The sequence below is a fragment of the Siphateles boraxobius genome, unplaced genomic scaffold (genome assembly GCF_051911475.1).
Source record: "Siphateles boraxobius isolate OS27281-9 unplaced genomic scaffold, OSU_SipBor_1 30, whole genome shotgun sequence".
NCBI classification, from domain to species: domain Eukaryota; kingdom Metazoa; phylum Chordata; class Actinopteri; order Cypriniformes; family Leuciscidae; genus Siphateles; species Siphateles boraxobius.
The window spans coordinates 9067594-9094543 of NW_027508920.1; the positions used below are offsets into that span (position 1 = coordinate 9067594).

Consider the following 26950-nt stretch of genomic DNA (forward strand, 5'->3'; position numbering starts at 1 on the left):
ACCATACCTATCAATAGCCATGAGGGGCAGAGTGGCAAACTCCATATGACTTTCTATCTTCTTTTATACTTAAATGTATGCATATAATAGAAATACAACCCCCCACAATGTTTGTGGACATGCTTTCTCCTTTGACCCTCCTCCTCAACTCATCTTCATCTACTCTTTCCTTGTGCTGTTAGCCTTCCTAAAACTTTGTACACCTTCCTTTCTTTTTCCTCCACTCCCTCATCTTCCCTATGTCTTTCTTCATTGTGTTGCTCATGCATCTCTTCCTCCTTGTCCTCCATTTCTTCCTCACTGCAAATGGCCATAGGTTTTCCGATGGCCTCCAACATGGACATAACAGTCTCTTCTGTTCAAAACATATGTCAGAACTCATGTCAACATCACAGGTTTACAATGTGGGACAGTCTAAAAAAATGTAATTACTAGCAAACCTTTCTATCAATTGAAGAGGAATGCCACTCGTTTATAAGAATTGACATACATGTTAGTTCTTTCTATGTCCCAGGGCAGAGCAAGTAAACAATATTAGTTCCCTTTCGTTGTCACTCCGAGTTACGTCGGATGACGACGAATGGGGTTTCGCTTAGAACACCTATCGACTTCGAGTATTACAAAACGAGCCAATGGCAAGGAAATGCCATGGGTCTGCGGAATTTGCATGGCGTAACTCCGCCCCACCTCGTGGGTATAAAAGGAGGACGCCGGCAACAGGCAGATATGTTTTTCGCTTCGGAGCCAAGAGCATTTCTTCACTCCACAGTCATCTCTGACTTCGCTCTACGAGACGAGCTTCTCTCTCCGGTGTTGGTGTGACGGCGATCTGCAGCGAGCTCACAGTGCCTGCTGATCTGTGCAGTAATCTGCCAGTGTGTGTGTGTCTTCCTGTGCGCTTCAACATCGCGGAGTTTTTTTCTCTCCTCTCATAAAAGAGCTCGCACGCGGCACGTCTTTTTAAAGACGGCTCGCCCGTGCATTTCTGGTTGCAGCGGACTGGTATCGGACTCTGATGGGCACGAGCGCTGTCTAGTGTGTTTGATCATGCTTGAACAGCGCTCGTGGGTGACTCATGTTCTCGCAAGGGAACGTGATCATCGCGTCATAAATAGGTCGAGACTCGGTGAACTCGCAAGAGTGAGAGTCCCCTCATCCACCCCCCGATCTTCGGCGGGTGGCCAGGGTGACCTGAGGGTTACGGTCTGGAACAAGGCTATGTTCCGACTATGTGTCCGTGACCCCAGCCCCCCTCTTCAATGACGGTGCCCGCTAGTGAACTGCTGATTCCCGCGAGTCTACCCTCTGGTGGCCCGTGTGTTTCAGTTGAAGCTACAGAGGAAGATGCCATGTCTGTTGCAGCATCACTAGGTGGGCTTGAGTCTTCTGGAAGTGAGGGCTCGTCACAGCTGCCACCTTCCGGTGTGCATACGGCTGTGCCTGAGTCTGATCCGGAGATGACGGCCATGCTTTCCTGGGACGATTGGTTTTGGGTAAGGCCGCCGACCCTCGTCCGTGGCAAACCCCAATACCTCTCTTCCCGGACGTGCATGATGAGATCTCGAAGTCCTAGAAGACCCCCTTGTCTTCTTAGGACCGCTCGCTGATCTCATCCGCCTTTCCTCCCCTCGATGGGGCCGCTGCCCTTGGGTACACTGGGGTTCCCCCGGCTGAACGCTCTGTTGCGATGCTATGTGTCCTCAGAGTGCTTCTTCTCGGCGCAATCCTAAGCACCCGCCCGTGGCCTGTAGTTTTTCGTCTACGCTTGTGGTGAGATCCTATAGCGCCACGGGACTGGCAGCCGCCTCACTGCATGCCATGGTCATTCTGCTGGTCCACCTGACCTAGATGCTCATGGACCTGCACGAGGGCGGGACTGACCCAGGGCTCTTCACTGAGCTGCGCGCCGCCACTGACCTTGCTCTCTGAGCGACGAAAGTGGCCGTACGCTCCCTGGGTCAGGTGATGCTCACCAGTCTGTGGCTGAACCTGTCTGATGTGCTGGATGTCGCGCGGACCCGTCTGTCCGACATTCCCATATCCCAGGTCGGCCTCTTCGGCGGTGCGGTTGAGGGCTTGCCCAACAGCTCTCAGCCGCCCATGAGCAGAGTGAGGTTGATTCTGTCCCGACGGCCCCGCCGTCCGCTCAGATCCCTCGTCTGCCCACCGCCGAAGGCGCCCTCCCGCGGCTCCCACCCCGCCCGTTCACGGGCCGGCTCTGGGGGCCGCGGGCGGACGCCACAGCCCTCTCCAGCCCCGCCCCCCGCTACACGCCGGGTTAAGCGGCGCTCGTGAGACGGGCACCTCGGCGATGGAGCAGGCTGAGGTTGATTCTGTCCCGACGGCCCCGCCGTCCGCTCAGATCCCTCGGTCTGCCCACTGCCGAGGGCGCCCCCCCGCGGCTCCCACCCCGCCCGTTCACCCGGGTCGGCTCTGGAGGCCGCGGTCGGACGCCACAGTCCTCTCCAGCCCCGCACCCCGCTACACGCCGGGTTAAGCGGCGCTCTTGAGTTGGGCTCCTCAGAGATGGGACTCAGTTCTTTCCAGGAGTTGGTAGCAGGACCACTCCTTTCCCCGGGGAGGGCCGGGGAAGAATCCTTATTCTCCAAAGAGCTGATTCTCCCGTCTCTGAGCACAGAGTTCTCGGACGTCACAGAGCGCCGCCCACAAGCCGTGCTCTCCTCGTCCCCCTCTGTCCCAGAGGTGGTTGACATGGTGTGCCGTCCACGGACCGCTTCGCCCCTGTCCCCCTCTGTCGCCAGACCCCTGGCAGAGCAGGCCCCCGCGGGACGACCAGCCTGGTCCTCCCCTGGCCCCTCTGCCAGGGCGCGGTTGCTAACTGTGCCCCCACATCGGGCCGCTATGCCGTCCACGTCTGGGCCAGTTACTCCGCTTCGCTGCCCCTCCGGGGGGACGCCTGTGGTCGCATGATCCCGCTGGTTCAGTTCCTGGGAGCCTGGTTAGAGCTTCCCCGTCTGTCCCGCTGGGTCGCGCGGACCATCAGGCTCGGCTATGCGATTCAGTTCGCACGGTCTCCTCCCCACTTGGGGAGTCCGCTCCACTTTTGTCGGTGGCTATGCCCCCATCAGGAGAGCAGAGATTGCCACCCTGCTGGCGAAGGGCGCAATCGAGACTGTCCCTCCAGCCGAGATGAGGTCAGCCGGCTTCTCAGCCCCTACTTCATTGTCCCCAATAAAACCGGTGGGTTACGGCCAATCCTGGACTTGCGCGTGCTGAACCGCTCCCTTCACAGGATGCCGTTCAAGATGCTCAAACGCGTTTTCGAATGCATACGGCCTAGGATTGGTTTGCAGCGATCGACCTGAAGGACGCCTACTTCATGTCTCTATTCTCCTTGACACAGACCGTTCCTTCGGTTTTCTTTCAGGGGCAGGCATCCAGTACGCGGTTTTCCCTTTCGGGCTAGCCCTGTCTCCTCGCATCTTCACGAAGGTCGTCGAGGCTGCCCTTGTTCCCCTTCGGGAACACGGGGTTCGCATCCTGAGTTATATCGACGACTGGCTGATCATAGCTCACTCTCGAGTTCAGGTTGCGAACACAGGGACCTAGTGCTTCGGCACCTAGCTCGTCTGGGCCTTCGGGTCAACTGGGAGAAGAGCTAACTTTGCCCCGTGCAGAGGATCTCTTTTCTCGGTATGGATATCGACTCGGTCGCCATGTCCGCGCAGCTTACGAGCTAGCGCGCGCGCAGTCACTGCTGACTTGCCTGAGACAGTTCGAGGGCAAGAGTGCGGTTCCACTGAAACTTTTTCAGAGGCTCCTGGGCATATGGCTTCTGCAGCCGCGGCAACGCCGCTCGGATTGCTTCATATGAGACCGCTTCAGCTTTGGCTTCGCGACCGAGTCCCGAGGTGGGCATGGCAACACGGCACCCTCCGAGTAACAGTTACTCCGACCTGCCGTCAGACCTTCACCCCGTGGTCGAACCTCAGTTTTCTACGGGCCGGAGTGCCCCTGGAACGAGCTTCGCGGCATGTTGTTGTAACGACAGATGCCTCCTCCACGGGCTGGGGTGCCATGTGCAATGGACGTGCTGCCGCGGGCTCCTGGACAGGACCCCGTCGCCTCTGGCATGTCAATTGCCTCGAGTTGCTGGCCGTACGTCTTGCTTTGCGCTGCTTCCGGGCCGTGCTCAAGAACCAACACGTACTAGTCCGCTCAGACAATACCGCCACTGTAGCGTACATCAACCATCAAGGTGGTCTACGCTCCCGCCATTTGTCGCAACTCGCTCGCCACCTCCCCATATGGAGTCAGAAGCATCTGAGGTCGCTTCATGCCATTTATTTCCACCGGAGCCCTGAACTGTGCAGCCTACGAGCTCTCACGGCTTCAGCCACTCCCTGGAGAATGGCGACTCCATCCCCAGTCGGTCCAGCTGATTTGGGACCAGTTCGGGGACGCACAGATAGATCTGTTTGCCTCCCACGACTCGACCCATTGCGCCCAGTCTTATTCCCTGACCGAGGGCACGCTCGGCACGGATGCTCTGGCGCACAGCTGGCCGCAGGGCCGCAAGTATGCGTTTCCCCCAGTGAGCCTTCTTGCGCAGACCTTGCGCTAGGTCAGGGAGGACGAGGAGCAGGTCATTCTGGTCGCGCCGTACTGGCCCGCCCGGACCTGGTTCTCCGAACTAGTACTCCTCGCGACAGTACCTCCTTGGCCGATTCCCCTGACGAAGGACCTCCTTTCTCAGGGACGGGGCACCCTATGGCACCCTCGTCCCGATCTTTGGAACCTCCACGTGTGGCTCCTGGACGGGACGAAGCAGGTTTGAGTACCCTTCCACCTACGGTGGCGGCTACCATCACTTCCGCTAGAGCGTCGTCCACGAGACACGTCTACGCGTTGAAGTGGAACCTCTTCGTCAACTGGTGCTCTTCTCACCGAGAAGACCCCCGGAGATGTTCGATTAGTGTCGTGCTTTCCTTCCTTCAAGATAGGCTGGAGCGAAGGCTGTCTCCCTCCACCCTGAAAGTCTATGTTGCCGCTATTGCCGCACACCATGACCCAGTCGAAGGTAAGTCTGTTGGAAGGTACGACCTGATCATCAGGTTCCTGAGAGGAGCGAGGAGACTGAATCCTCCTCGCCCTCCTCTCGTTCCCTCTTGGGACCTCTCAGTGGTTCTAACTGCCCTGCGGAGTGCTCCCTTTGAGCCTTTGCAATCAGTGGAGCTTAAGTTCCTGTCTATGAAGACAGCGCTCCTGGTTGCATTGGCCTCCATCAAGAGGGTGGGGGACTTGCATGCATTCTCCGTTGACGAAGCGTGCCTGGAATTTGGGCCGGCTTACTCTCACGTGATCCTGAGACCCCGGCCTGGATATGTGCCCAAGGTTCCTACCACTCCCTTCCGGGACCAGGTGGTGAACCTGCAAGCGCTGCCCCCGGAGGAGGCAGACCCAGCCTTGGCACTGCTCTGTCCAGTACGCGCCCTCCGCGCCTATGTAGACAGGACGCAGTGTTTCAGGACCTCAGACCAGCTCTTTGTCTGTTATGGTGGGAAGCTGAAGGGAAAGGCTCTCTCCAAGCAAAGGTTGTCTCACTGGATAGTGGACGCCATTGCCTTGGCATACCAGCAGCAAGGTCGACCGTGCCCCCTTGGTGTGACTGCCCCCTCCACCCGGAGTGTGGCATCCTCTTGGGCTCTAGCGCATGGCGCCTCGCTAACAGACATCTGCAGAGCTGCAGGCTGGGCGACACCTAACACATTCGCCAGATTCTACAATCTCCGAGTGGAGCCAGTGTCCTCTCATGTACTCGCTTCAACCAGCTAGTACTGGACCCGCTCAGGTGTCTTCGCTTGCTCGCCATTCCACTCCACGGACTGGATACGTGCGATATTCTCCTCAGGTGAGCTTCCCCGAAAAGCCCTGAGTTCCTCCAGCACTCCTGACGTTGGCGCCAGTGTCTATTGCCTGTGCGTCGGCTAGGTGCCTCCCGTGTGCATGGTCCCTCCCCTGAGCGACCCCCACATGTGTATTTCCACTGTAAGCCTCTTGAGCATGTGTCTTTCCCTTGGCAAGCCACCTTGCCTCCCCTGGGGTTGAAATATTCCACCTGCGGCTGGACACCCCAGTGTTCTCCATATGTCTCCTTCGGGTCATATGTGTATTCTCTAAGTCCCCCCCCTCTGGGTTGGCAGTAATTGCATATTTCCCCTGAACTTGGGATATGCTCCCCAGTGTACCTTGGTATTCCTGTGCTAAATAGGAGTCCTTCGTCCGTGCCAGTCTCACGACAGGGATCTCAGATTTACGCAGGGCACTGGAAGACAGCTGAGAAGGTGGCGTGATTAGACTGGTAACCCCATTCGTCGTCATCCGACGTAACTCGGAGTGACAACGAAAGGGAACGTCTCGGTTACGTATGTAACCCTCGTTCCCTGAGTAGGGAACGGAGACGTTACGTCTGCCTGCCACTTTCCGCTGTACCGCGGGGATCGCCTGAGCTCAGTCTTGGCTCCTCAGCGAAGAAACATATCTGCCTGTTGCCGGCGTCCTCCTTTTATACCCACGAGGTGGGGCGGAGTTACGCCATGCAAATTCCGCAGACCCATGGCATTTCCTTGCCATTGGCTCGTTTTGTAATACTCGAAGTCGATAGGTGTTCTAAGCGAAACCCCATTCGTCGTCATCCGACGTAACGTCTCCGTTCCCTACTCAGGGAACGAGGGTTACATACGTAACCGAGACGTTTCTTATATATAAACAAATTGAACTCAGACACTCCTAGGTGTTTAAGATATTATCAAACGTACACATAATTGCAGCAAGCTAAACTATATAAATGTTGAATTAACTTGAATGTACAATTAAATAGAGAAAGTTTATACAGCTAATAGATTTGGTCAAAATAACTGATTTTTGTTTAAGGTGATTATTATGTTGTTAGAAACAGCATAGTTAGGCAACATATATTGTCTTTAAGCTACAGTAAACAAGATGCAGTCGGTTTAGACCATATTTGAGAACTTGACCTGCTTTATCTTGGCTTTGCAGTGCACTGACCAGCATAATTTATGAATGGAATACTTTAAAAAACAAATTGGCCATCTCAGGTGAAGTGACTATAATAGTGTAAATGAGATACAGCCAAAGTTCAGTTAAGTCAGAAAGCATGCAAAAATTGGAATTTGTTACCCTGTTGTAGTACAAAGCCATCTGCAGATCTAGAGGGTTGGTCTAACAGGTCTGGGTCAGCTGTGTAAAAATAAACAAGATATAAAAGTGTGAGATTATCTAGAAGATAACCTTTTTATAGTGAGTGAGAGAGTGTTTCAGTGAGTGAGTAAGTGCTTGTTTGAGTGTTGAGTGAGTGATTGAGTGAGTGAGTGAGTGAGTGAGTGAGTGAGTGAGTGAGTGAGTGAGTGATTGAATGAGTGATTGAATGAGTGATTGAATGAGTGTTTGTTTGTTTGAGTGAGTGATTGAGTGAATGAATGATTGAGTGAGTGAATGATCTAGTGAATGAGTGGTGAGTTTGAGTGAGTGATTGAGTGAGTGAGTGAGTTTGAGTGAGTGTTTGTTTTTAAATGAGTGTTTGAGTGAGTATGTGAATGAGTGAAAGACTGTTTGTTTGAGTGAGTGAGTGTTTGAGTGATTGAATGAGTGTTTGTTGAAATTAGTGATTGAGTGTTTGAGTGAGTGATTGATTGAGTGAGTGAGGGAATGAGTGTTTGTTTGAGTGAGTGAGTGAGTGAGTGAATGAGTGTTTGAGTGAGTGAGTGAATGAGTGAGTGAGTGAATGAGTGAGTGAGTGAATGAGTGAGTGAGTGAATGAGTGAGTGAGTGAATGAGTGAGTGAGTGAATGAGTGAGTGAGTGAATGAGTGAATGAGTGAATGAGTGAGTGAGTGAGTGAGTGAGTGAGTGAATGAGTGAGTGAGTGAGTGATTGCGTGAATGAGTGTTTGTTTGTGTGAGTGAGTTTGAGTGAGTGAGTGATTGAATGAGTGTGTGAGTGAGTTTGAGAGTGATTGAGTGTGTGTGTGTGTGTGTGTGTGTGTGAGAGTGAGTGAGTGAGTGTTTGTTTAAATGAGTGTTTGAGTGAGTGAGTATGTGAATGAGTGAAAGAATGTTTGTTTGAGTGAGTGTTTGAGTGATTGAATGAGTGTTTGTTGAATGAGTGAGTGAGTGAGTGAGTGAGTGAGTGAGTGAGTGAGTGAGTGAGTGAGTGAGTGAGTTGAGTGAGTGAGTGAGATTGAGTGAGTGAGTGAGATTGAGTGAGTGAGTGAGTGAGTGAGTGAGTGAGTGAGTGAGATTGAGTGAGTGAGTGAGTGAGTGAGTGAGTGAGTGTGATTTGAGTGTGTGAGTGAGTGAGTGCATGTATACAGACATGTACATATACTCAATGCATCTACACACACACGTCAAGGGGACTGGGTAGATGAAAAAAATATATAAATAAGAAATTGCCTTTTTTCTGTTAAAGTAGACATTTCAAAGACATTAATACAGGGTCAGGTAATAGAGTCCACTTTGTTATTAGATGATTTCTGCGATTCTCTGTTTTACCTTGACATATGTAGCATACGTGTGGGGCGGCACACTCTATATGCATCACTGCTCCACAGTACATGCCTCCTGTTAAGACAAAACAGAGAAAAATCACACCACATATACAACATCATGTTACAGAATAAATCAGTGATGACTTGAGGTCAACATATGATTGTCTGAGGACTAATGGATATTCTCGCCTAGAATTTATGCTTCAAAATGATCTGAAAATCATCCTGCCAAATGATTCACATAAAACAATACATTGATTTAAATTTAGTAAAACAATTTTTGTTTGGAAAGGCAATTTGTGAAATGGGCGTGACTCATGAATAATGGTCTGATTTACACCTGAGAAGACGCACGTCCTGATTTTGCCAAGTGGGAGATGTCCTGAGACCAATGCCTTTATGATGACCCTGGGACAACAACTGCCTCTCTCTCTCTTTCTGCAACTCGTATGAATGTGTGTGTGCATCTGATTGTGTTAGATATTAATTTTATGTGCTAGAATAACCAATAAAGTCTTTGTATTTTAAAGATAATTGTTCTTGTGTTATGTGCTTACGAATTTAATGTATTAAACTGCTGATCTAAGTTACCTTGCTTATATATACTGTTTCACTATAGTTTGGATATTTATATCCGTTTTGGAGCTGATAGTTACGGCCCGTTCAAATGAACGCTGAACGAGTCAATTGCTCGGCCGTTTTAGTGATTCTTTTAAGATTCCCTATAAATTACATATAATTCCTTTTGAGCTAAATTGACCTGTCTGACCCTAAACAGTTACTACACAGTCTACTTATACTCTAATGACTGCCAGTCTAAAGTTACTTATAGTTAGTAAGATGTCAAAAGTGGGACATCAAAATAGTGTTACCGATATTTATACTAAAATTCTGCAGGAGAGGGAAAAAAATAGACAAAATTATAGAACCAATATCATGTGGATATAACTTAAATTGTGTAACAGTTTGCTGGTGTGGCTGTAATAATCGCACAGTGATGAAGGAGAAATTAAACAAAAACATACCTCACAGGAGATCACTTGAAAATGGAATAGCACAACCACTTCAACATAAATGAGACTGAACAAAGAACTGAGAGTTACCAAGGGCTTAAATACACAGAGTGAGGTAATCAGGAGAAACTGAAACTGGTGTGGAACTCATGAGTAACTATGGAAACAAACTAGCAGACAGAACTCGGAACCGGAATATGGCAATGAACGAAAATGAAACCAAAACAGAACTAGACCGTGACATACTTGGGAAAAGTTCATATTGAAATCTTGAGATCTCATCTCTCCAACAATAAATGGTTTTACAGTACAACGTATTGGACATAAAATGTCAAATCTTTTGACTTGAACACTCAATTATAATATGCATAATTATAATATGTAATACCATTGCAGTACATAAAATATTATGTGGATGTAATGCACTCCACTTCTTTATAGAGCAGCCTTAGTGACTATCCAGTAGGGCAGAACTATAACATTCTGTATTCTCTAGACTCGTTAGAGAGCTGATATGCTATTAAAATCCTGACAAGCGTAAGGGAGTCACCTGATGGGATGTTAGCTATGCTGAGATCTCCCCACCGCACCTCCCAGCTCTTAGCTCATCTCTGGAAGAATAGATCGATGGTCGCCTCCTCCTCTTCTGTGTGGGATTTCAACTTCCTGCTTAGAGAATATTCATACACACACACACACACACACACACACACACACACACACAGACACACACACACACACACACGAACACACACACACACACACACACACACACACACACACACACACACACACACACACACACACACACACACACACACACACACACACACACACACACACACACACACACACTTATAACGCACCGGTGAACACACAAACACTTGTCACAGTTTGAGGAAATCTGTTGCCACAGAAATACACACTGATGCGAGCCACAGACAAGAATGTGTGATAACTGATAACGCAGAGCATCAATGCAGCCAAAGCCTAAAGAAAATGATGCTTGCCTGAATGCTTTACGAATCCAGAAATAGATTTCATAGTGTCCTGATATGTGTGGTGAATTCTGCTGTTATCTCCGAGGAGCAATTTCACCTTGCAGCTAATTTTTCGAATATCTGCTCTCCTGTATGTAACTTGTATATTCCATGCATGACACCTCACAGGTAGATTCGCCAAGCTGTCAAACGTGTTGCATTTCTGATTTGACTCAAATATACATAATGTATATCTTTTCCTCATCTCTGTGGAGCACAAATGAACTGCTGGAGCTGGGTGTTGTTGTCATGGTGATGTGAGGCTTGATGAATGGCAGTGCAATCGTGAGCTCTTATTTGTAATTGGTTTATTGCAAGAGAACTCAGTCTGTCTTTCTCCGTCTTCATTCCATGAGCTCCAATTCATTATCAAATGATGAAGCATGTTTTGCCCTCTAACAAGCTCTTCTTTCTAATAGCGTTCAGCCAAACTGTGAAAATGTGAACATTCATGTATTTATGGCCACGATTCACTGGTAGTCACACTGGTAAATATGGATCAGCTTGATTGCCATGTCACATTAGCCTTCTATTCTTAGTTTCAGGGATAATCCTTTATATTTGACAATTTTAAGGATTACATAGCAGAAACCCAATTTATGACCCATAGATTAATTCCATCTTCATGTGATTCACAATGGAAAACCAAATGTTACAATCCAGCTAGACAAGTCAAATAGACAAATAGCTATTAATTTAGCAATTTTTTGTAGTATGACAATTCTGGCTGTTCACAAAATAGTTAGTATCTCTGTTGCATAAGAACACATATTTTACATTGTCTTGCTACTCATTTTCACACTTTATATTAATTTATTATTTATTTAAACAAATAATACATAGATTTATATACAGCTTGTATATATGCAATAGGTAAAAAGCTTTTAAATCATACTAAGTCATATCTTGGTGTGATTCTGGAGTCAGACCTTAGTTTCAGCAGTAATGTCAAGCAATAACTAAATCAGCATACTATCATCTCAAAAATATTGCAAGAATTGGATGCCTTGTTTCCAGACACGACTTAGAAAACTTTGTTCATGCTTTCATCACCAGCAGAGTGGATTATTGTAATGGACTTGTAGTGTTGCAAATGTATTAAATGTTTTAATTTAGGTTCAACAGTATTTTAACTGAGAAAGTTCACACAAGTGTTTTTGAGGCATAGGACATTAACCTTTTGTTACTTCTCAAGGACAGCTGGACTTTTGTCTCTATGATAATGTTAAGGTTTGAGTGATCTAATCAGGCTGATTGGATTAGCATCTGATGTCACAAACCTGCTGTTCCTGTATGTAAGTTAAATTCTCTATTGTAAGTTAAATTGATCAGAGCACTGAGACTATCACCTTTTGTCTTTATGCACTGCCTGGCCATTAAGCTCTATGATAATGTGAAGGTTTGTGATACAATCAGGCTGATTGGATTACCATCTATACATGACACTGTTATGGTGATGAGATCAGGGCTGGGGAATTTCCAGTAAGGTTCCTAAATTTACATGCTTGGTTTCAGAGTGTCTCCAACTTTTATGTAACTCCTCCCCCTTAAAGGGTATATGAACTAAAATGTATACTGCCTTTAGATCAGAATTGGTGACTACAGCGATGCCACATCAATGAAGAACTCTGCTTAAAAGATAACCCCAAGTCTCCTGGTCTTCGCTTCTGAATTTTCAAATACTTTAGAAGAAAAAGTTCACAACAGACTCCTCACTAGCCTTCCCAAAAAGATCATAAAACAGGTGCCGATTATACAGAACGCTGCTGCCAGGATTCTGAGCAGAACCAGAAAATATGAACATTTCACACCAGTCCTTGGGTCTTTACATTGGCCCCCAGTTACATTTAGGATTGATTTTAAAGAATTATTAGGGGAGAGAAGTTGTCACACTGTTCATAACTCCAACACTAGAGGCTCTATCTCAAAAAATCAAATAGCCACTCTGTGTGACTTCTTCTTCTACAGTCAACTTCCTGTTCACATGTGGTCAAGATCACTCTAATCTGAGGTTAGGACGATTTTCTTACTTTTCTGCTTAAAAAGTAAAGAAATTGCATTTTATATTTTATGCAATACAACTTTGTAAGGTATGAATGTTAAAAATGATTATTTTTGCACAAAATAGAGGAGACAATAACATGTATTTTGATACTTTAGCTAAAGTGCTATGTTGAGCTAACCTTGAGATTTAGCCAACATTAGCACACATGTCAGTTTGGGGCAAGTTGTCTCAATGACTTTGTCTCATGTGACAACTTGCCCCTGTACAAATAAACACATAGAACATGCTCAAAAAACATTGTGATATTGTAATTTTTTTTTTTTGTAATTGCAATAAGGTTTTTGAAGGAAGGAAGGAAAGGCAGGAATTAAGGAAAGAAAGACAGGAAGGAATATCGAAATTATCAACAAAAGACATGGCAGTACACCATCTGACATAATGTTAAAGGGAGTCAGGCAGGTAAAGTTGCAGAACAAATCAATCAGAAGTGCAGCGAAGGATTTTGACATAAATTACCGTACTCTGACTCGGTATTGTCACAAAATTACCAGAGAAGAAATTAAAAAGTCAGACAGCCATGCCAACAACAATGGTTTGTTATTCAACACCACAGGAGGTTTTTTCACCTTATTTGGAAAAGCAGCTTGTTGAGTACATTACTTGGTCAGCTGACATTTATTTTGTTCTGTCGCCAAGTGAGGTCAGAAAGCTTGCCTACCAGTTTTCTGTGGCACACCAGCTGAAGTTCACGCCTTTGTGGGCAGAAAAAGAAAAGGCCAGCAAAGAGTGGTTTACAGGCTCCTTAAAGCAGCATTAAATGCTGTCACTGAGAAAGCCAGAGGCAAATAGCCTTGCCAGGGCAAGTAGCTTCAACAGAGAGAATGTTAATGTTTTGTTTGACAACTTAAAGAAAGTGTTACACAAATTTGAGTTTGGACCAGAAGATATGGATTGATTCCATTCCTTGAGCTTCCGAACAAATGGGTTTTTGGGGTGCGGACTGATTGGGCAGTGAACCCGAGGTTACCCCGTGAGTCAGTCCTTGAGCTCCTCCTGTCCGATTTTAGGGAAAAATCGGGTCCATCGGAGATGTCCAATAGATTTCTTGGGCACCACAATAACACCTCAGACAGAGTTTAATCACCATGGGAAAATCTCAGAGTAAAACTGGGAGTTGCAAAAAATATGGGGTCAAAAATATGTTTTGCCAGATGAGAAGTTTATCTATGTATCATCTTTTTACTATTTTTATTCATTTTAGAACTGTATTATATATCTATTTTAATTTATTTTTATAACTGTTTTAATGCTGTTAATTTTCCTTGCTTTTATTTTGTGATTATTTTAATTCCTTTCTGTAGGGCACTTTGAATTGCCATAGTGTATGAAATGAGCTATATAAATAAATGTGCCTTGCCTTGCCTTAGTGATCTTTTGAAAATGTAAAAATGCAGAAAGTTGTCTGTGATGTGTATGTTTAGGGGTAGGGATAGGAGATAGAATATGCAGTTTGTACAGTATAAAAAGCATTATACCCATTGAGTGTCCTGTTACCACAACAGCAATGCAAGCCAGATAGATAAGACTAGTAAATCATAGGAAACATTTTATGAATGAACATGCAAATCTCCAGGACATTATGTGTATTATTATCACTGTCTTATATATTGTCTTTGGTAAAGTATACAGTTTTATGCATGCCTTATGATAGAATTATTAAATAATGTACCCTTTTCCTACACAGTTGTATAGTCACTTGAGACATGTACAATCATGTGTCCAATTTCCCTATGTGATCATACGTTCTTTTATAGTGTTTGCCTGTATTAATCCTTGAATTAATGTGTTAGTATTACTCATCGCATAAATACCATTCTTGGTATCTACAAATTTGTATTTTGATGACCTACATGATTGTGTATATTACATGTTGTATCAGTATTACAAGAATCTTAGCATTACAAGCATCTTTAATAGTTTCTCAATCAACTCCAGTTACATATGTAAAATACCATACTCAAGACAAAGGATCATAAAACTTTCCCTTCGAAAGTTTTACTTCACTGATCCCACTGGCTCTTCTTATGTCTTACATTTACATTTAATCATTTAGCAGAGGCATTTATCCAAAGCGACAAATGAGGAGAACAATAGAAGCAGTTAAACTAACAATAGGGCAACAATATGTGCTATGACCCTTCCCAGTTTAGTCTAACGCAGTGCATGTAATTTTTTTTTTTTAATAGATATAGAAGAGAAGAGGTGTTAGTATTATTGGATCAAGTGTTGTCGAAAAAGATGCGTCTTTAGCCATCTCTTGAAAATGGTTACAGACTTAGCAGCTTGAGTTGAGTTGGGAAGATCATTCCACCAGATTTTGTGCCTCTTTGAGATAGCACCACGAGATGATGTTCACTTGCAGAGCACACGTTTCTGGATGACACGCAAGTCTGGAGTAATGAGTTTAGGTGAAAGGAAGCAGAGCCAGTTGTTGTTCTGTAGGCAAACATCAGTGACTTGAATTTGATGCGAGCGGCAACTGGCAACCAGTGCAATTTTGTGAGGAGAGGAGTGATGTGTGCTCTCTTCGGCTCATTAAAGACCATTCTAACTGCAACATTCTGGATCAGTTGCAGAGGCTTGACAGTGCAAGCTGGAAGACATGCCAAGAGAGCATTACAATAGTCATATCTGGATAGAACAAGCGCTTGGACAAGGAGTTGTGTAGCATGCTCTGATAGGAAGGGCCTAATCCTCCTAATGTTCTACAAGGCAAATCTGCAGGACTGGGCAGTCCTAGCAATGTGGTCTGTGAGCCATCATCCTGGCTGATCTTGATAGAGTTATGGATGATGAACCTAGCTGAATGGAGAAGTTCTGCTGAAGTGTTGGGTTGGCCGGGACCACAAGCAGCTCTGTTTTTGGAAGGTAATTTGAAGGTGGTGGTTCATCATCCAGCCAGACATATCTGTCAGGCAGGCTGAGATGCGAGCAGCTACCGTCGGATCATCCGGCTGGAATGAGAGGTAGAGTTGTGTGTCATCAGCGTAGCAGTGATATGAAAAGCCATGTTTCTTAATGACAGATCCTAGTGATGTCATGTAGATGGAGAAGAGAAGTGGTCCAAGCACTGAGCCATGAGGCACCCCAGTAGCTAGGTGTTGCGACATAGACACCTAACCCCTCGACGACACCCAAAAGGCAAATGGAGCTACCTGAGAGGTATGACTTGAACCATTGGAGTGCAGTTCCTGAGATGCTTTTTGTCTTTAGGATTGACAGGAGGATCTGGTGGTTAACTGTGTCAAACGAGGCAAACAGATCCAGCAGGAGAACTGAGGATTTGGAGTCTACTCTTGCCTGTCTTCAATTACTGAGAACAGGGCAGTCTCAGATGAGTGTCCGCTTTTGAAACCAGACTGGTTGTTGTCCAGGAGGTTGTTCTGTGTAAGAAAGGCAGAGATCAGGTTGAAAACAACTCATTCAAGTGTTTTCGCGATGAACAAGTCTTCTGGCTGCTGTCTGTGTGGAGCCTCATGGATGCTTCCTTGTCTTCTCTGTCCTGCTTGTTTGTTTGTGATTCTTGTGCTATGCCAATGGGGTTGTCTGGCTTATTTGTGTTTAGATAGGTTAAACCTTTGTTGTTCGTCATTGTCCCAGCTATATTGTTTTTTTTTGGTGCATGTTCAAAAAATGTTTGTTATATGGTCTGACAGTTTGGCTTGTGTGTGTATGGGTGTGTTGGTGTTGTTGTTGATATTGGCCAATTGTTTTATTTTATATGTTGGTTTAGTTTTTGTTTTTTTATACATTCATATTAACCTGTATGTACTATTTCAATCATTATTTTTTTTTTTTAGGTGTGACATTAAGATCTGTCCAGGGACAGCAGATGTAAAATAGCCTTTTGGCTAATTCTGGCACACTATACATTTATTTATGTATTATTAGTGTGCATTGTCCCTGTTAAATAAACCATAAATAAATACATAAATAAATAAATGTATAACTTCTTCAGCCATAACAGAGTCAAACTAACACCACAAGTTCATCATAATTTCTTCGTTCAATGCGGACGAAATTGATTGCAACTTCAACACCATTGACTTTCGGGACCATTAAGACTTTCATCTGGGACGGCATACGAACACTCATGCAACGTGTCAGGGTTTGAGGAGATGAAGCGAGGACTCAATTGCAGGGAAAACGGGCTTTATTAACCCTTAGGGGTCTAAGGTGTTTTTGGGGTCCTTGAGATGTTTTGACATGCCCTGAGATTTGTGCTTTTATTATATCATATTATGTTATATTATTTGTGTTTTTGCTATATATTAATTGCATAGGTGTCATTAAACTCTATTCAGCACAAACAGGGCTACCATAATATGTGAGCAACATGTATGCACATGTTTGTATTTTTGAGAGAATGTTTATGCATGGTTATTGAAAGGTTTCTGAAATAAGGCCATGAATCACATACTAAATATGTGTCCACAAGACTATTGACTAATGTATGTTTTCGCCTAAAGTTTTTGCTTCAAAGTGATGTGAAAACCATCCAGCCTACTCATTCACATAAAACAATACATTGATTTAAATTTTGTAAGACACTTTTTGTTTGGAAAGGCAATATGCGTGGGGGCGTGAATGATCATGAATAATGCAGTGATTCACACCTGAGAAGACAATGACCCGCAATGAACCGCATAATGAGCCTTTCAGTCAGGTATGTCACTGAGAGGGTACCACAAGAATGTTAGGACAAAAGATATATATATATATATATATATATATATATATATATATATATATATATATATATATATATATATACAACAATATAATACAAATATAAATGAAAGTCAAAAGCACATTTTAAGTACACAGTCATACCTGGAAATAAATCCTGTTCAAATAGGCTATATGTGTCACGGTTTATAAATTCACTGTTTCCTTTTTGTCTCGTGTTTCTGTTGTTATGTGTGGGTGTGTGGGAATGGGCGTTGCCACTCCATTCACTGATCAGCGATCCAGCTGAGCGTACTCAACTCACCAGCTGCAGCCCATTCACTCGCCTACTTAATCTCACCACATTCTCCTCTCATTGTCAGATCGTTGTGTGATGTCTCTCGTGCGTGTTGGTCCTGGTCTTGTCGGAGTTTCAGTTCGTGTCCTGTTCCTGTCTTCGTGTTCCTTGGATTACTTCACCACTCGGCACTCATCACCTCACCACTCAACAACCGGACACCTGATCATCACCACTCAACAACCGGACGCCTGATCATCTGGTCCCTGCGTCACCAGTGTTCTTGTGTTTTCTGACCTTTAAATAAATATTTATAGAGTTACTTGCATCCTTGCTTCCTCGTTTTTGATCGTGATAATATGGGCCATTCTAGAGAATTGGTTCAAAGTTAGAATTATAAGATCATTTATGTTATTAGGATAAACCCCTTGAGATGCATCATCTCGTTTTCAAGGGGGTCCTAAAATACATCACAGCCATCACAAAAGAACAATAATAAAATAAACAGAAGTACAATTATACATATTGGACAAACAAATACATACAGAACCACAGACACAAATCCACAAAAAAAAGAAAAAAAGAAAAGAAAATACAATAATATTAACCGAAATATACAGAACTTTACAACCACTAGATCAATTTGGTAGAAATACATTTGGAGTTGAATGTATATAGTATGTATAGGTATAAGTATTTGGATCACAGAATGATAATACAATTAATTTAAATATAAAAAAAGAAAAAAATTCACATTGTGTCAGCATGATACATTACAAGAGCAGTCAATCACAAAGTAAGATGACAAAGTATACTTAAACATCCCAAATGAAGTGATGGATCTAATATCGGAATGTAAGTTATTCCAATCTAAAGTGGCTTTAAACATAAAAGCTCTTTTGCCAACGGTCTTCTTGGCTCAGGGGACAGAGAAATAAAGCTGAACACAGTGCCTCAAATGATAATTTGAGGTAATAAGAACAAAATACTGTTTTAAATAAGAAGGGTAATTGAAATGGATACATTTAAATAGTAGTTGAAAACAATTAATTTGTCTTCTTGTATTTAAAGAAGGCCAATTAAGGGCAGAATACATTGTGCAATGATGCGTGAGAAATGGGCATCCAAGGACAAATCTACACAGTCTGTTATAGGCGGTTTTAAGACGGGAAAGGTCTGATTTTACAGAGTTTTGATAGACAACATCACAATAGTCAAAAATCGGAAGTATAAGTTGAGAGGCGAGTTTCTTGCGCACACTATAAGTGAAGCAGTTACGAGATCGATATAAAACATTAATTCCATAATTGACTTTACGTAAAATATGACCAATATGGATTTTTAAAGAGAGCTCAGAATCTAGCCATACACCAAGATATTTAAATTTATCAACTTGAGGCAGAGGAGTACAGTCAGAACAAGTTATTATACAAGAATTGGTTTCAGATTTGAGTTTTTGTCTGGTACCAAAAATAATGAGATATGTTTTAGTTTTGTTGAGCAATAATTTGTTATAAAAAAGCCAATCTTGTAGAATTTTGAAATCATACTGAAGACATGCTTGAATTTGTGGAAGATCATGTTTAGATGTATATAAGACGGTGTCATCGGCATAAAGTTGAGTTATTAACAGTTATTAAAAATTGATGGTAAGTTATTAACGTAAATAGAAAAAAGGAGTGGTCCCAAAGTTGAGCCCTGGGGCACACCTCTTTGCTGAGTTAGGAGATTGGATTTTTTTCCATGTAGGAAAACACATAGTTTTCTATTATGGAGGTATGAACTAAACCACAATACTGCATTTTTAGACAGGCCAATGGCATAGAGCTTATCTAAAAGAAGGTAGTGATCAACAAGGTCAAAGGCTTTAGTCAAGTCAATAAATATTGCACCTGTAAGTTCACCATTATCTGCAGCAGAGAGGACATCATTGGTGAATTTAAGAAGGGCAGTAGATGTAGAGTGGTTAGATCCAGAGCCAGATTGAAATGGTGATAATATATTGTTTGCACTAAGAAAATGTGAAAGTTGATTATAAATTAGTTTTTCAAACACTTTGGCAATAGAACATATAATAGATATGCGTCTATAATTGTTAAGATCTAGTACAGATCCTCCTTTATGTATTGGAGTGATGCGTGCGCACTTCCAGATAGCTGGTAACTTACATGAAGACAAGGAGAGATTGAATAAATCAGTAAGTGGATACTTAAGTATATGGGATGCTAGTTTGATCAACTTATTATCTAAACCATCCAGTCCAGCACCACTGTTCCCTTTTAATTCATTTATGACATTTTGCACTTCATCTGGTTGAATTGTCCTAAAATAAAAGGAACTGTGACTGGGCAAAGTATTATTTGAAAAACCAGTATGCAGATCAGATTCGGGTATTAAGGTAGAACAAACAGAAGAGAAATGATGATTAAATGTTTCAGCAATAGATAAAGAGAATTGGAAACATCTTGAAAAAAAATTGTCTTTTTCCACAAATGTTGTATGCATGCAACTTGAATTGTTACTCCCCTCGAGGTTTAATAAATGCTCAAGTCGCTCCTGGGTTTTAACAGGCATTTATTCGTCGAACATGTCTTTACATGCTCACATCCACATTGCCGTCCGAACTGGTATTAATAAAAACACAGAAAAACGTAAATAAACATTAAATTCTTGACATACTTGTACACACTACTAAACAAAATCACATGGAAAACATAGAAATAAATCAAATTTATGCCTTGTAAAATAATATCTTAATTGGCTTGTTACAAACACAGTCGCGTAACACAAATAAATGACAAAGAAAGAGAAATATACCTCATTGTCCGCATGAACCCGAGAGTGTAAACTTAGCAGGGTATTAATCTTCACGCTTCACAGAGATAACTACACAATCTTCAATCTTATTCAAGACAGCAAGCTCGCAAGCCGCAGCACATATATCTCTCTGATCTTAGCGAGTGTACCCATACAGAGTCCCCATAGCAACAAATGACAATTTCCACACGGAACAAAAATAAGTTCCCCCCTTCTTCCACAAAGTTTTTAACAAAAGAAATAAACATGAAATTATTATTTATTGGTCATGAGACATTATTTCAATCATATGATTTTTACCTCATATATTTATATTTTAACTATGAACCCTATCAACTGAAATATAGGAGTTGCCTTTGACGGCAGCTACATGTATAATATCCAAAGTAAACATTTCTAGTAATTGTGCAGTTAATTATCGTACTGTATGTTCAGAAAGTTTTGGAATTTTTACCCTCTCCCCAAATTTGTCACTAATAAAACACAATAATAAATAATTTAATGAGAAGGCTTATATTGACCTATTATGATATTGTTTGCATCTACCTACCTTTGTTTGTATTTTTGCTATTTTATTAAATAGTTTTCTCATGTAAATCAACAACAATTACAATTTTAACAATATTTCAAGTGCAATCTTTCTTTGTAAAAATCAAACATTTTATCATATGTATTTCAAAGTTAAGGATTCATTAGTTTGAATTGGAACAAACACTATACTATCATCTTAGTTGATAATTCAATATACCCATTTTTATTTTTGACAAAACATCCCATACTATACATTTAAAATATGAGCAGAAATTGGCCAACAAAAGCTTATTTGATGTGACAGTAGTCTATTTTACTGTAAAAACTTTATAATCTATCGAAAACTAATAACTAGTATAAATTCATATTTCTCCTGTAACATATTGTTTTTATGATATATTAATATAGGGCTTATAAATGTTAATATGCTTTAATACGTTACTTATACTTTGGATTATATATTTTTTCAACATATTTCAGTCGATTTTTACTCGTCTCAGTATAGCAATATAGTTTGGGAAAAGCTAGACGTCCTGGTTGAGTATGCAACCCCCGTTCCCTGAAGGAGAGAACGTAGGACGTAGTCGACGTCGACTGAATGGGGATCACGCCAGGGAGCCAATTCTCTTGAACAAGCAATATTGAACGAGCCATTGGAATTGGCGTGCGTGATTTGCATCACACACTCCACCCCCACGGCGCGGGTATAAATACAGAAATGGATGCACGAGCTAGCTGCTTTTTCGCTGAGGAGCCGAGCGTAACTTGGAGTCAGCAGTGGTCCAGCAGTAGTGGCAAGGGGACTAAGTCCTCCGTTCCCTCCTTCGGGGAACGGGGGTTGCATATGCAACCAGGACATTCACTTTCAGTCGAGAACATTAGACATAGTCAACGTCGACTGAATGGGGATCAACCTTTGAAAATGCCACTAAAGCTGCCACCTTTCAGTGCCTAGACAAAAGCCTCCTGATCTCCCCGCACTTTAAGGCGAGGAAGGACAGGGCTTAGGCCAGGGAAGTCACTGCTGTTCCTACAGGACCACTCGGAAAGTATTCCCTGTACATGGAAGGAACGGATGTGTAGTGGCAGATTTAATGGCTCTGGTTCAGGTCTGCAGATTTCAAAGTTCTCTAATTCAGGTCTCAAAGAAAATCTTTCAGAGTCGAAGTTCCAGGTCTCAGAAGAAGTAACTTTATTGAGCAATTCATCAAAGTGAGATGCCAGCTGGCCATCTGAGTTTACAATGGTCAACATTCAGGTCTTATACCTTTTTCTTATCGTTGGTACCCAATGAGCATATGTATTATTATCTTTTTACACAATGGGCATCTGTATTGTTATCTTTTTATGCAATGGGCATCTATATTGTTATCATTTTTCTTCATCGTGTTCTCGCCACCATTAAAAACATCTCCCCTAGACCTTCTTCTATTGGTGGAACATCTTACATTTTATATAAAATGTTTCTCTTTCAGTGCTTCCCTATGCTTCCTTTCAGTGCATCTCTCCTACAAGTTTTTTTTGGGTACTTTTCCATTCTCTTATCCCTGTGACCCAGTTTTCTGTGACTTTGTTTTCTGCTTGGCATGAAACTCGTGCATGAGACAGAGGAGATTCCCCAACACATCCCCCTTTGGGACTAATTCTAGTCCCACCTTCACATCGTTCTTACCCAGAATGTATCTTCATGACCAAGCCTCTCTTCACCTATCTAGCAAACATGGTCAATATAGACCATCCACCTGTTCTATCAATAGGCTTTTTGTCACAAAGGTACACTCTGGAGGAATAGTGAGACCAAACATATCCACCCCCATTTGTCTGGAGTGGAGTAAAAGATCTCTGGTTAGACCATCACTTTATAGGGATAGATTTTACTTCAAACATTCAGTGTAATCAGCATACAGCAGTGTATAAACTTGAAGTCAGGATCTGTCCCACAATGCCAGAGGAACTACCCAGGCGCTTCTGGTGACCTGGAGGGCTATCTGGGTTGCTCCATCATTGCCAGAGGTGCTCTGGCACTGCCTAGGGTGCTATCTCGTGTTTGGAGCAGACAGCGGGTTTTTAAAGCACCATTTGAGTCTGCCCTTATCGGTTCATCATTGTACGACCGTGCTTGTTATTAATTTCTCTTTTGCACCATATATATATATATATATATATATATATATATATATATATATATACATACATGTTCCAGTAGTCTAATGCAGGTAACGTCTAGTCTTCTAAGCTTGTTTCAGTAATGTATCAAAATGTAAAAGTTAAAAAAGTGAATAAAGTGATTTAAGAATTATAAAAACATTTTTATTGTTCCCTTTATATCTGGTTGCATTACCTTGTAGTACGGGCAATGATCTGCTTCAAACCTTCTGCCATCCCCTCTCACTCACATATTCATAATTGTGAACAATTAGTGTGATTATACATAAAAATATTCTCAGTTTGATTATAAGTGTAAAATATATTCAGAAGGGGTCCTTTCAAAAGAAATACAAAAACCCATCTAACTAACTCCCTACTCTACCCGTCGTTTTCTGATAGTCTACCTAATTTTACCCCAAAAAGAAAAGCCACAGTGTTACTAACTCCCTCTCTCTTTAAAAACAGTCTCACAACTAGTAGAATCTAAGCAGCAAGGTACCCCAATCCATTACTCTTCCACCAGAATTTCTTACAGGAAATGCCCAATTGGGTACACTCCTGAGTTTGTGCACCCGATGTCAACTTCCGATCGTTTAACTGATACATTGATCATCTGCTTGGCGGCTGCATTGGCCAGCATAGATCTGAGGAAAGGCACAACACAGCAGAACAACAGAAGGAAAATGATAACAGCCACAGTTATTATTAATCCCACCTTAATGAACCATTCTTTCCAGGATCCAAATATAGAGTCAAACCAGTATCCAATATGTCTGTCTTTCCCCGCATTTTCAGCAACCTCTTGTCTTAGATCCTTCAGCTTCTTCATGGCCCTAGTAAAAGCTCCATCAGGGGCTGTGTTATTAGGGATAAAGGTACAATCAGTCCCAAACATCACACAAACTCCTCCTTTCTCTGCCAGTAGACAATTCAGAGCTTGTCTGTTTTGCCATGTCATTTTACTTGTATATTTTAGCTGATGGCCTAAGGCATCAAGTGCTTGGTTTGTATAGTTAATGCTCCTTGGTCTGCTGAGGGTTCTGCTTCAACCCATCTACTAAATCTGTCTATAATAACCAACATGTACCTTTTCCCTCTCACTGATTTAATCATGTCCACATAGACCATTACTAGATGTCTAAAGGGTCCTTCTGGAACTGGGATGGAGCCTATTGGGGTTGCTGTTCCTTTTCTTACATTATTTTGTGCACAAATTTCACATTCACTCAGGAATTCATCTACCCTTGTTTGTAAGTATGGGGACCAGAATCCTTGTCTTTTTATCTTCCTTAGAATCTCCCCCCGTGCGCAATGGTCAAATTCATACGCATCTGGAATCAGAATGTTAAGCAATGGGGTGGGGGCTATCATGTGGCCTTCATGTGATCTCCATATATTGTTTGCATCTCTTGTCGCCCCCCTTTGCTGCCATAAGTGTATCTCAGGTGGGGATGCTCTGGATTGCATTTGGGCAATGTTATCAATAGTGGGGAGAGGCTGGATCAGAACAGATGGTGCCATTACTGCTAACTGACACCCAGAGGCATGTTTTGCTTATATATCGGCCACATTATTGCCTTTAATGACAAAGTCATTTCCTTTTTTATGGGCCTGACATTTAATAAATTTAATAATTTAATAATAATCCAATTTGGTCCCCATGTTGGATTGGGGTTCCATCGCTCTTTTTGAATCTTCTTTGTTTCCACACTGCACCAAAGAGATGGGCATATGCATAATCGGTATAAATGTTGGCTACTTTGTTTTTGGCCAACACGCAAGCTTCAGTATGTGCTTTTAGTTCGGCCACAATGTTGTGTCAAAACAGGTTTAAAATTGTCTCCATCTCTTTGTTCAACAGCAAAACCAGCATGGTTACCTAAGTGGTCTCTAAAGCATGAGCCATCTACAAAATAGTCCACGTCTGTATCAACAATTGGTGTTGATTCCAAATCTGGTCTCAGACGAGTAAAGGCTAGAGAGGCAGAAACACATTCATGAGGTGTTCCTTCCCCCTCTAGTGGGACAAAATTAGCCGTTTTAATAGCATAATCCTCTACCCAATCAGCACTAAAGCCAGTCATCCCTAAAAATGTCATCATTTTCCCTACAGTTTGTGGCTGTGGTGCTTTGCTTATTACTTCTAATTGACTGGGCGATATTGCCTTTGTTTGGTGTGCAATCAATCGTCCCAGATACTCTACTTGAGGCAAGCAATATTGCAATTTTTCTTTTGTAGCCTTGTGGCCACCTTCTGCTAATTTGGTCAGCACCTTGATGGAGTCCCGATGGCACTGTTCCAGCATTGTTGAGCATATTAGTAAATCATCAACATACAGTATCAATGTGCTATCCAGTCTTAGACCTTCCCAATCTAATTTTAGAACTTGGTTAAATACATGAGGCGAGTGTTTGAATCCTTGAGGCATTCTCGTGTATGTGTATTGTTTACCTTGGTAAGTGAAGGAAAAAAGGTATCTGCTTTCTTCTGCTAGTGGAATGCTGAAAAATGAAGAACAAAGATCAATCACAGTGAAATAATTAGCAGCAGGTGGAACATTTGTCAATAGCGTATGCGGATTTGGAACTTCTGCTGGCCAATCTTCCACTACCTCATTCACTGCCCTCAAGTCATGCACTAATCTCCATTTAGACTTATTAGCCTTTTCAACTGGTAAAATTGGAGTGTTACAATAACTAGTAGTCTCAATCAATACTCCAGCCTCTATCAATCCTTCAATTGTCTTTCTTATTCCTTCCACTGCTTTACGTCTCAATGGGTATTGTTGCTTCCTTGGTAACTAGACTCCTTTTACTTTAATTCTAACAGGGTTTGCAGATCTGACTAAGCCTACATCTGTGTCATGTTTGGACCACAACTGCATGGGTACTTTTTGTTCCATTTCTAAAATCAACTTCTCCATTCTAGAGGTCAAGTCATGCTTCTTTTCTGTCTCTACTATCAGCTTAGGGGTTCCTACCATGTCAGTTGTGCATAGAATTTTAAGATGTGTTATGTCTGGTGTTTGGAAAATGAAAGGGTATTCTGTGGCTTCCATTAGTCTTCATTTGGCCTTCAACATCATTGGGCCTAAGTCTTTAGCTTGACACCCTTCATTCAAGTATAATGTAACATGTTGGATTGGATCATCTACTCTAAACCATGTTTTAGTGAAGTCACATTCTTCAATTTGTAATGCTGCCCCCGCTGTCCCTATAATTATGTAATTTGAATTCAGAGATATATTCTGTCCCTCAGTTCTCTCTAACCAATCTTTTTCCAGCATTGGGTCTCTAAGGGGATCATATATCATCGTATAATGAAATTTAGTTTCTGGTGGGGTTGGTATCTGAAGCTGTTCCTTTATATACTTTCCCCATTTATCAAGTGTTTCCCCTATTCCCTCGTCTAGGTTCCATATCCAAAATACGTTTGCTTGTGGTTCTTGTTGATCATTTTTACCTATTACTGTCTTCTGTTTTATGCCTGCATTATCTATATATATTCCTTCAGGAGAGCACCATATCTGTAATTCTACTGTCTTGTAGAATCCTACTGTCTTGACATATTTTCCAGACCTGGGGAGGTGAGAGGCATAATTTGGGCTTAAGCATGTATATGTTGCCCCCGTATCAAGCATAATGGGTGTTATCTTGTCCTCTGTTTTAACCCGCAGCATAGGTTCTTGGTCAGCATTGGATGATAGCATTGGAAGCTGACCCCTCCCCCTAGGATTCTCCGGGCACCTCTAGTATCCTTGGTCTGGGCCACGCCATGGGTTGACAGGCCCTGATACTCGATGCTGCTGGTTCTGCTGTCTTTGTTGCCATGGCTGCTCAT

The 26950-nt window shown here is 42.8% G+C and overlaps 1 protein-coding gene across 1 annotated transcript; it reads right to left on the reverse strand.

Moving 5' to 3' along the window:
- Positions 1-141: 141 nt before the first annotated feature.
- On the reverse strand, positions 142-26950 carry LOC143757150 (uncharacterized). Its single transcript, XM_077248099.1, has 4 exons — positions 26857-26950; positions 8534-8602; positions 7162-7221; positions 142-355 (listed from the first exon to the last, which is right to left on the reverse strand). Exons 1-4 carry the CDS (start codon positions 26948-26950, stop codon positions 156-158), a joined length of 423 nt encoding a protein of 140 aa, XP_077104214.1. The 3' UTR covers positions 142-155.

Coding starts and splice junctions, on each gene's coding strand:
- LOC143757150 (XM_077248099.1), bottom strand. CDS start 26,950: ATGAGCAGCCATGGCAACAAAGACAGCAGAACCAGCAGCATCGAGTAT. Junction 7,222..8,533: donor CGTATGCTACATATGTCAAG/GTAAAACAGAGA, acceptor ATTTTTACACAG/CTGACCCAGACCTGTTAGAC. Junction 356..7,161: donor TGGCTTTGTACTACAACAGG/GTAACAAATTCC, acceptor TGTTTTGAACAG/AAGAGACTGTTATGTCCATG.